At 42.6% G+C, this 9,998-nt stretch overlaps 1 protein-coding gene across 1 annotated transcript; it reads left to right on the forward strand.

Moving 5' to 3' along the window:
- The first annotated feature begins 6 nt into the window (after window positions 1–6).
- On the forward strand, window positions 7–9,991 carry LOC106878244 (serine-rich adhesin for platelets). Its single transcript, XM_052972860.1, has 2 exons — window positions 7–6,261; window positions 7,267–9,991. The coding sequence occupies exons 1-2, from the start codon at window positions 383–385 to the stop codon at window positions 9,947–9,949; spliced, it is 8,562 nt and encodes a 2,853-aa protein (XP_052828820.1). The 5' UTR covers window positions 7–382; the 3' UTR covers window positions 9,950–9,991.
- The last annotated feature ends 7 nt before the right edge of the window (window positions 9,992–9,998 follow it).

Genomic DNA, 9,998 nt, shown 5'->3' on the forward strand with positions numbered 1-9,998 from the left:
CAACAACACAGACTCTGCTGCATGCTTTGATCATGCCAGTACAACATTTGTAGATAATAAATTTAGTACAGAAAACAACAACAACAACAGCCACAGTACTAAGTTGGGTCCATCCCTTCTCAGCAAGAATACACAACACAACAACAACAACAACAACAGCAGCAGCAGCAGCAACAGTAGGGAGTCTTTATTTGAAGGTCAGCAAAGACCTGTCGTCACACCGTTACACGTCATCGACAGCAAGTGTGATGGCAGTAAGAGTAAGACATCGCAGCAACAGCAGCAGAAACAACAACAGTCGTTACAACCACTACTACCACCACCACCACAACAACAACAACAAAAACTGCAACTTCACACAGAACAACTGCAAGAAAAGCAAATGCCACCCACAGCCAAGCATCTTGTAGCGACAACAAGAACAACTGCCATAGCAGCTGCAGCAGTCAACAGAAGCAGTAGAGCAACAAGTGAAGAAGAGCTTCATCCGTCACTGTGTATGATATCTTCAGCAGCAGCAGCAGAAGCAGCAATATTTTCTTGCCAGCAGCAAGATGATAGAAGACAAAGAAATGTCTTGCATACGACGACGACAACAACAGCAACGTCTCTGTCACCACCATCACCACCACCACCACTATCAACAAGAGCAGTAGAAGCAACAACAACAACAACAACACCAGCATCATCAGCTTTGTCGTCGCCGTCGTCATCGTCGTCGTCATCATCATCCTCCTCCTCGTCATCAACATTGTCATCAACAGCTGCAAAAATAACTGCAACAGAAACGTCAAAAGTGTCTGCAGTAACAACAGGTTCAGTTTCAGCAATAACAGTTTCGACACTAGCAGTAACTGCAACAGCAACATCAGTAACAACAACAGTGTCATCACCATCACCATCATCTTCATCATCATCATTTTCATCAATTGCGCAACCACATCAGAAGATTATTTGTGCTATCAACAACAATAGTACTACCAACAACAACAACACCACTTCCAACAGTATTGCGACTATCAACAGCAGCAAGACTAATACTAACGTTAGTACAACTGCCCTTAAGACTCAGGCTGCAGGAGATGTGCATTCGGCTGTAGCGTCAGTCGAAGGTGGAATGAGCAGGAAGCGCAGTGCTGCTGGGACGACTGTTGTATCCAGTGGAACCAGTGGTGTGAAGCGAATGATGTGCAAAGTAAGCAGCAGCACTGGAAGTAGTGCTGGTAGTGGTAGCACGAACAGAGACACCGGAATAGTAGTAGTGACACCTGACTTCTCTGCTTTGGGCGACACAGTGTCTGAAGAGAGTACAAGGAGCTACAGTGCCCCAACAGGTAATAACGGTCCAGGAAATTCCCTTGCCGCCGCTGCCCCCGAGGCCATCTCTAATGCTGCAACCACCCCTGATTTTTCTGTTGTTGTCCTACCCCATGCTACTTCACCTCGAAATGCTGTAGACTCTGTCACAAGCCTTGCAGGTATAAGCAGCATCGGTGATGCCAATGGTGGTAACAGCAGCAGCAATATTGGAAACCACAACCACCACAGTAACGTTCATAGTAACCGGAACATTGATAAAACTCCAACAGCCATTGGTTTGAATCCTACCACTGGCCTTATAGTCAACATTGCAACCGAAATCATTAAATTCACCACTTGTACCACTACTGCCATCGCCCCTACCACTAACATTGACTCTAACGTCCTTGCTACTAACACAACAACTCTGTGTTCACTTTCTAGTTGCATTGACACTGGTTCAAATAGCTGTTTAGGCAATGAGGTTGGCTCTGAAGCACAACAGTCACAACCACCACCACTACCACTACCACCAACACCACAACAACAGAAACAACTATCGCCACCACTTCCTCTACAGCAAAATCAACTGTCATCACCACTACCGCTAAGACAAAATCAATTGTCACCACTACCACTACAACAGCAAAAACTATCACTACAGCCACCACTACAACAAAAGCTGCCAACAGCAACAACACCACTGAAACAGCAAACACAGTCGTCACTACAACCACAGGACCCATTGGCATCCCTATCATTACAACAACAACAACAACAACAACCACGGCTGCATCAAACACCTTCACCAGAACAACTTCAGCAACTACCACAACAAGAGGACAGACAAAATAATGTTGTGTTGGTGCCTGTTTCAAATGATGCAATTGTGACGCAGCAGCAGCAACAGCAGTCACAATTGCTGATGATGATGCACCAAAAATGTGACACGGACACTAACAACAGAGACAGCATCCCCAGCAGTAACACATACGGTGTAACGAGACTGGCTGCAGCCACCAACACCAACACCTCCACCACCAATGTCAGCAGCACTTGCACCTTCACCACTGCCACCAATAACACCAATATCAACACTTCTCAAATCATATCACCACCATTACTACAGTGTTCACAGCCATTACCACCTCCACCACCACCACCACTACCACTATCTGCACCATTGTTAAAAACTACCACACCAGCCACTTTCAGCAACCATGCATTGGACACTTTCCTCAGTCCACTTCACACAGACGGTACAATTGTTCCTGTCACAAATAGCACCTGTATTTTTCCAACGTCACTGTCAACGTCATCCTCCTCCTCTTCATCATCCTCCTCCTCTTCATCATCCTCATCCTCCTCTTCCTCAACCCCTTCTCTGTCATCTCCAGCCTTGTTTTCTCTACTTCCTCCATCATCTACAGCCTCTTCTTCACAAACTGTCAGCGTACCACTACAGAATACCTCGACAAAACAAACCAACTCCATTTTGACGTCACAAGATGATTCTCTGTTCCTCAACAGAGGCAACGCAGAACCTTCAGTTCAATCGGCAATGGTAATGCCACCATCTACTCCAATTCAGTGTCAAGTAATGCCAACAACAGAAGCAGCTTCTTCTGACTGCAGTAGCGATGAAAACTCTTATGGTGACTGTGCAAGCAGTGAGCCTTCTTCAAAACCGGATATAGATTCTCCAGAGTCGTTTGTTGCCTCAACTCAAACTGGGTTCGATAATAGTGAGCATGACGAAAGCACAGAAGACAGCATTGGCAACAGTGCCAGTTATACTGGAATATCGTCATCGGTATACACTAAAGACAATATTTCAAAAGTTCTAGACAGCCATTACAAAAGGATAAAAGACCCAGCCTTGAAGAGTACTTATGATATGGAGTGTGGCATGAAACTCTGTCAGGACTTCTGCATCAAAGATGGCAGCAATTTTGCTCGAGATGTGCTTTTGCACTCAAGTGTTGACCACATGTGCAAGTCCTACATTGACGATGATGATGATGCTGAAGATGATGACAATGTGTATAAATGTTCTTTCTCCTTGCCGAGGAAGAAAAACATAGATGCTCTTGACTGTAAGAAAACGTCACCAACTTCTGGTCTTGTCAGTGATTTGCTGAGGTGTACCACTGCCATTGCTGATGATCACTCTTATTGTTGGTCAGTGTCAAAGACACAAGAACCAGAATCGCTCTTGCGAGACGCGCATCCGTGTGATGATGAAGTATCTGACTCGAGTTCGTTGGATGACATTCCTGATAAGCAGGAACATTTAACTTTCTTAACTCAAAATGCATTTCTTAAAAACAACAACCCCAAAAGTGTTGAGACGAAGACTTCGTTTTTCTCACCTGCTTCCCAATCTATCCGGAAGCAGATTGCTGAGAAAGACAGGAAAATGCCGAGAAACTTATTCAAAGGGTGTGTTTCTTTAGATAACATTGGTTTTAATATTTGCAATAACAGCAGTAATTTTAAAATGGCAACAAATGCAACAAATATGTTATGTAAGACTATTCCAAATAACCTAATTAATAATAATGATAATAATAATATTAATAATAGTAGTTGTAGTGGTAGTTTCAATAACAACAACAACAGTAATAATAATGTTGTTGACATCGTTACGCCAGATGGGGACGATTTTGTTACTGACTTTTCCTCCTTTGTACTTGAAGAGAAACCCCATTTAAATTTTAATAGCTATTACCCTTTTGAATCAAAGTTTGCTGATGAAAGGAAAGTCAATGGCTTATCTAGTCCAGTGCAGCTCTCTGAGTTGTCACCAAATTCTCGATCGCCCAAAATCACTCCTTTAAAGAATGTCAACAACAGAATGAACACACAGAGCTCTCCCAAAATCGGAAGCTTTCGAATTGGCACCTATGGATCAATATCCAACAAAGAGTGGGAGGAAAACATCGATTCTGACACGCCGTTGACTGTTGGGAGCATCTCTATGTCGGATCAGAAGCGGGAGACATTCACGTTTTGCCACAAGAAAGATTTATCTGACAGATTATCTGCAAATGATGATCAGAAAAATACAGGTCTACTTTATGAGAATTCCATGGATGTTGATGACACTGTTAAAGCACTGAGCAGTGATGGCATGAATGGGTTCAAGTTTCAGGAAGAATCAGCAGGTACTGTTAACTACGCTCATATTCTTCATGACCATGACTACTGTATACGAACCGCAATTTCTCCAACCAAATCTGAACTTGCAAAAGAACTCTTTAGCTCTAAACTACTGCCATCATCAACTTCCTCAAAGGTATCTAATCTTTCTTCAACAAAGACAACAGTTGTCTCGAACGATTGTTCTAGTTCTCCTACAAACACCCCTGTTACCACAGAAGCAAAGACCTGGCGTAAACCTCGCAACAGTACCAGCAAGTCAGTCGACATATCTGAAGATGTGTCTGTTTCTAATTTACCTCTTAAAATTGAGGAGCCTGACCAAGAAAGTGCGGAAACCAGCGACGAGACCTCTCGTACCAACGAGAGTAAACTAAAAATAACTGGGAGCTTTCAAAATGATTATGTATATTTTCTTAATAAAACTGCTCGCAGTAGAAGGCGATTCAGCCATGAGATCTTGCCAGATAAAAACCTTCAATCAAAGCACTACTCTGACATTGTTATTCCTCACTTGACTGATGCAGACATTGAGGCTCTGAAGCGTCGGCAAAATAAATGCAGTCCAATGTTAGATGCATCAACTGCCTCCAAGAACCTTTGTGATGGAAGTAACGACATGGAGATTGACAGTAAACTGATCCGCTCAGTTATGAACATGGATAATCCCAGTATGGACCCTGACATGGAATATACTCTTTCTGGACTCGATAACGGATTCGTCTCCGAAAGCATGTCGACAAACTCGGAAGTCTGTTTTACGCCAGAAGACATGGATATTCTTTACAGTGCATTTAAAATAGTAGAGAATGCAAACGGCTTTCGAAGTTTGGATGAAATCCGAAAGACTGCCGACAGCTTTGATGGCATGCAGAAACAGATGAACTCTTCTGTGTCTATGCTTCAAGAGGACCAAATTAACCCCTGCTTGACGGCTGTCGATGAGAGTAAAGAGCCATTCGTAAGCTCTGATTGTATGAGCTCTGAGGAAGCCATCAATGAGTCAGCACAAGTCCATGCTCATGGTTTGCCTCCAGATAATAATTTACTAGATTTTGAAAATATGCCTATAAATGATATGCATAATATGATAAGTAATGAAAGGGACAAATTTAAGGCACCAACTCTTGCTTGTTCTCAAGAAAGTGATCTAAATCAATCTGATTTGAACAATTTATGCTCCAGCAACCCTAGTGCAAACCTGACTGATTTGCAAATACCATCTTTGGAGAAATTTGACTTGTTAAGTGGTGATTTGCCATTAAAATTGGACAAACCAGACTTATTTCTTGAGCCTGCTGTCGAAGATATGTCTACAGTTCCTGACTGTAACCCGCCTTGGATTGTAACTGTTACCATGTTTTGGAATGATTTGCCTGCCATTATGATGGACCACCATCCATACATACGTCTTGTTGACATCCATAAACAAATTCTTCCTGCAAAAGATACAGGAATCCTTAAAAAACGTTGTCAGCTTCTTGGCCTTCCTGTACAGAACTGCACAGAATTTCAACGTTACTTTTTAGTGCAGTATGGACGTGCATACAATTCTAAGAGTACATTGGTCATTTCAAAGGACGATGCCAAATCTTTAATTGGCTACTATGTGAACCCACCACCCCGGGCACCGAAAGGTGAAGGTAGTGAAGACGAGCACGGAAGTCCAGAGAAACGTATTCTGAAAACAAATGGTTCTTTGGATGGAAGAATGAAGAAACAAGCCAAAACCATTGGATCGAAGAGGCAATCTTTGCATAAGAAAAATCTGTCTTTGGAAAACCAGCTAAATCGAGAAAGGTATGATGTGTATATATATATATATATATATATATATATATATATATATATATATATATATATATATATATATATATATATATATATATATAGGTAATGTATTCTACAGTTCTGTAAATGTGTTGTTTGTATCAGAAGAGGTAGGAGTGGTTAGCAATAAAGAAAATCAAAATATGTGTAACTTAATACTTTTAGAAATCTTTTCAGATAAAGGCATGGCTTTTGTGTGTGGTCTGTGTGTTGTGTGTGTGCATGTCTCTTTTACCCGTTACTTGTTTCAGTCATTAGACTGCAGCCATGTTGGAGCACTGCCCTGAAGAGCTCTTAGTTGAAAGAATCAACCCCAGTACTTTATTTTTAAGTTAAGCCTGATACTTGTACTATCAGTTGAAACCATGTCACTGCTGCTGCTGCAGTAGTGTATGTGTGTGTGTGTGTGTGTGTGTGTGTGTGTGGACTTGGAGGTGTCTGTATATGTATTCACATAGATATGTATTCTTATGTACACAACATGTAAAGGTTAATTAACCCTTTAGCATTCAGATTACTCTGCCAAATGTAATGCTTATTTATTCACACTGTTTTGAATTAATCGTGTGTTATCTTGTAGTTTCGAGATTTCAATGACATGATTGCTTATGATTAGAAGAATGTTGTAGGGTGAGTGTGAGAGGTTAGATCTGACCAGTTTGAAGATAAAACAGGTAGATTATTTTGGCTGGATATGGCTGGCTTAAATGCTAAAGGGTTAATAGTCTACTCTCTCTCTCTCTCTCTCTCTGTCCACACACACACACACACACACACACACGTGTGTGTGTGTGATACATGTACATTATAGTGAAGCTATTTATAGGATTACTATCCTACTGATGTTCTTCTTTATATTTCAAATGTAGTTTCCCTTTCTATCTACTTATTTCTATTTACATATCTGTGTATGAATGTGTGTGTGTGTGTGTGTAAATATATATATGTATACATGTCTGTCTTTGTCTTTTGCAGGACATTAAGTGAGAAATCAGATGACCAGCCTGTTGAGAAGCAGTCGGCCAGCCCATCTAGATTTGATAGCACCACAGTGTCAGAGGCAGTAACTTCGACAACGTCAGCGGCATCGAAAGCTCGTGTCACTTCCTCGTCGCCTCCCTTGACAAGCACCAGGTCACGCTTGCGTCACAAGAAGATAAATTTTCTAGACTTGATCCGCGGTGAAGGTGGATCATCGTCTGCTTCATTGTTGCCGTCACACTCGTCATCATCTTCAGTTGCACCCACCTCTTCTGGCTCAGTAGACATTTCCCCATTGGCTGGCACCATGCCGACCCATTCCTTGAGATCCTCTTCTGCATCCTCCCCTTCCTCCTCCTCCTCCTCCTCATCTTCATCGTCATCCACCCTGTCTGCTCTTTTCCCACCTCTCTCATCTTCACTGTCACCCCCGCCATCCCCGTCATCTAACAGTGTCCTCTCCTCCAACAAAATGCACAGTGCCGTGGCCCTTGCAGGAGAGGAGGCTTCATGCACCCGGAAGCAAGGGCTGGCTGTGGGCGCGAACCGATTGAAGAGTGAAAAATCATTTGCTGGCTCTCGTCAGCAGAAGAACGGTAATAAGGGACAATTGAGCCCCTCACTGATGTTGCTACAGGAACAGCAACAAATGAGCAGCTTGCTAACGAGCGGGTGCAATAGCTCATTAAGGCCATATCCTGATGCAATTAACAGCAGCAGCAATGGTGGTGGCAACATCAAAGTCAACAAGACCAAAAAGCCACCAAACGACTGCAAATTGGTCAGCGGAGGTGGCGGAGGAGGAGCAGGGCGACGTTGCTACAGCCAAAAGAATGGTCTGAATGGTAAGCGGCAGAAGAATGGCGATGAGAAAGAGGCAGCTGGTAGTCACTGTGTCGGCAAGTTGCCAGCGAAAATCTCCAAGTGGGCAAAGCCAAATCGAGGCATTGGTCGGCGAATTAAGAAGAACAATAGTAGCCGCCTGAAGGTGAAGCTAAAACTGCAAACCCCAAACCACAGTCTACCGGGCAGCACAAATGATTTCAGATTTATTAATTCCACCATCAACACCACCAACTATGACAGCAACTATAACAACACTAACATTAATAATATTATTAATGGTAATATTAATAACAACAATAGTCACATTAACAAGAATATTAGCAGAAACAGAAACATCACTAATAATAATAATAACAACAATAATAATTATAACAGTAGCAGCAGAAGCAACGCAGCTATTAACCCTTCCAAGTCCATCACAGCAACAAAAACACTAACAACAACAACAACAACAACAACAACAATGCCAGTATCATCAACCACAACAACCACAACACCAACAGTAACAACAAACAGTAGTAGTAAGCCTCCCAGTCATAAAAAACGTTTAAGAGTCAACAAAATGCAAAGCATTTTTGACGTTATTCATGTTCTCCGTGAGGATGTAGTAGCAGACAGGTGCATAGGTGTGCAGGCAGGAGAGCTTCTGACAAACTTGTACATAGATAGAGACTCCAAGTGCATCAAGTGCACAACTTGTACAGAACTGTTTTCTATCGTACACTTTATGCAGCATCATCAGCATTCAAACTCCGGTGTCAGTTGCCATAGTGACTTACCTTTGTCAGCTTCACCGTTATCGCAACAACAACAACAACAACACCAACACCAGCAACAACAACAACAGCAACAGCAGCAGCAGCAGTTGTCATCGCCATTCTTGTCATCATCGTCATCATTGTCAACACCACCAACATCTTTACCACCTTCACTTCCAACACCAGATACAGTACGGGAGCTATCGTCAACCCCGTGCGTGTGGCGTTTGAAACTCAACAGCAATACTTCTGAGAGTCAACAGAAGTTGTGGAAACACTTCTTGAAGAAGCAACATCAACTGCAGAGCAGGCAGCAGTCTCCTTCGAAATCTGGCAATGGCATTAGATTTTGTACATCGGCTAACATGTTGCTCTTGGAAAGCCAGCCATCCAACCTCAAGCAAGGTGGAACTAGTGCAAATTCTTCAACCTCTCGGGTGAGTTCCCGTAAACGCAAACAGAAACAGTTCTATCCAATTGAAAACTATGAATTCAAAACTGCTCTTAGCTCTGCGGCACACAGCAGGAATTCAGCCGGCACCATCAGTAGTGAGCAAAGTAGCAGACACTATGGTGGCGCGGTTGTCAAAAGCCCTGTTGGTGCTGCTTCTGGCCGAGCGATGAGCTGTAGTATGGGGTTGAGTCCCTCCAAGAAAACCATGAAGCTTTCGCATCAGCCATGCGAAGGTGCAGCTATGTCTGTGTCGCCAGTGCCAGGCTCAGCCAAAGCTGTGATCCTCCCTGGCGTTAGTGGTTCATCTGCCTTCTCCACGCCACAACAAACTCTCAATCCCACGGCAACCACAACCCATAAAAAGAACAGGAACAACAAAAGCAACCACACAACCATCAACAAAAGCCACAACACAACTACCAACAGAAACACCAACACCAACAACAACAACACTACAGCCACCAGCAAAAACAATTCAACCACCACTACCACCACTACTACCACCACCACTAACAACAATAGCAGTAGCAGTAGTTTATCAGAAAATGTTGTAACTTTAAAAAATGAACCAGAACTGCTGAACTTTACTGCATTGCAAACCGATGATTATGATATGTGAGGTTAAAAACAAAAAAAAAATAAAAAAAGGAAAGAGAAAAAAGGTTAAA

This window comes from Octopus bimaculoides, chromosome 14, assembly GCF_001194135.2.
Source record: "Octopus bimaculoides isolate UCB-OBI-ISO-001 chromosome 14, ASM119413v2, whole genome shotgun sequence".
Taxonomy (NCBI): domain Eukaryota; kingdom Metazoa; phylum Mollusca; class Cephalopoda; order Octopoda; family Octopodidae; genus Octopus; species Octopus bimaculoides.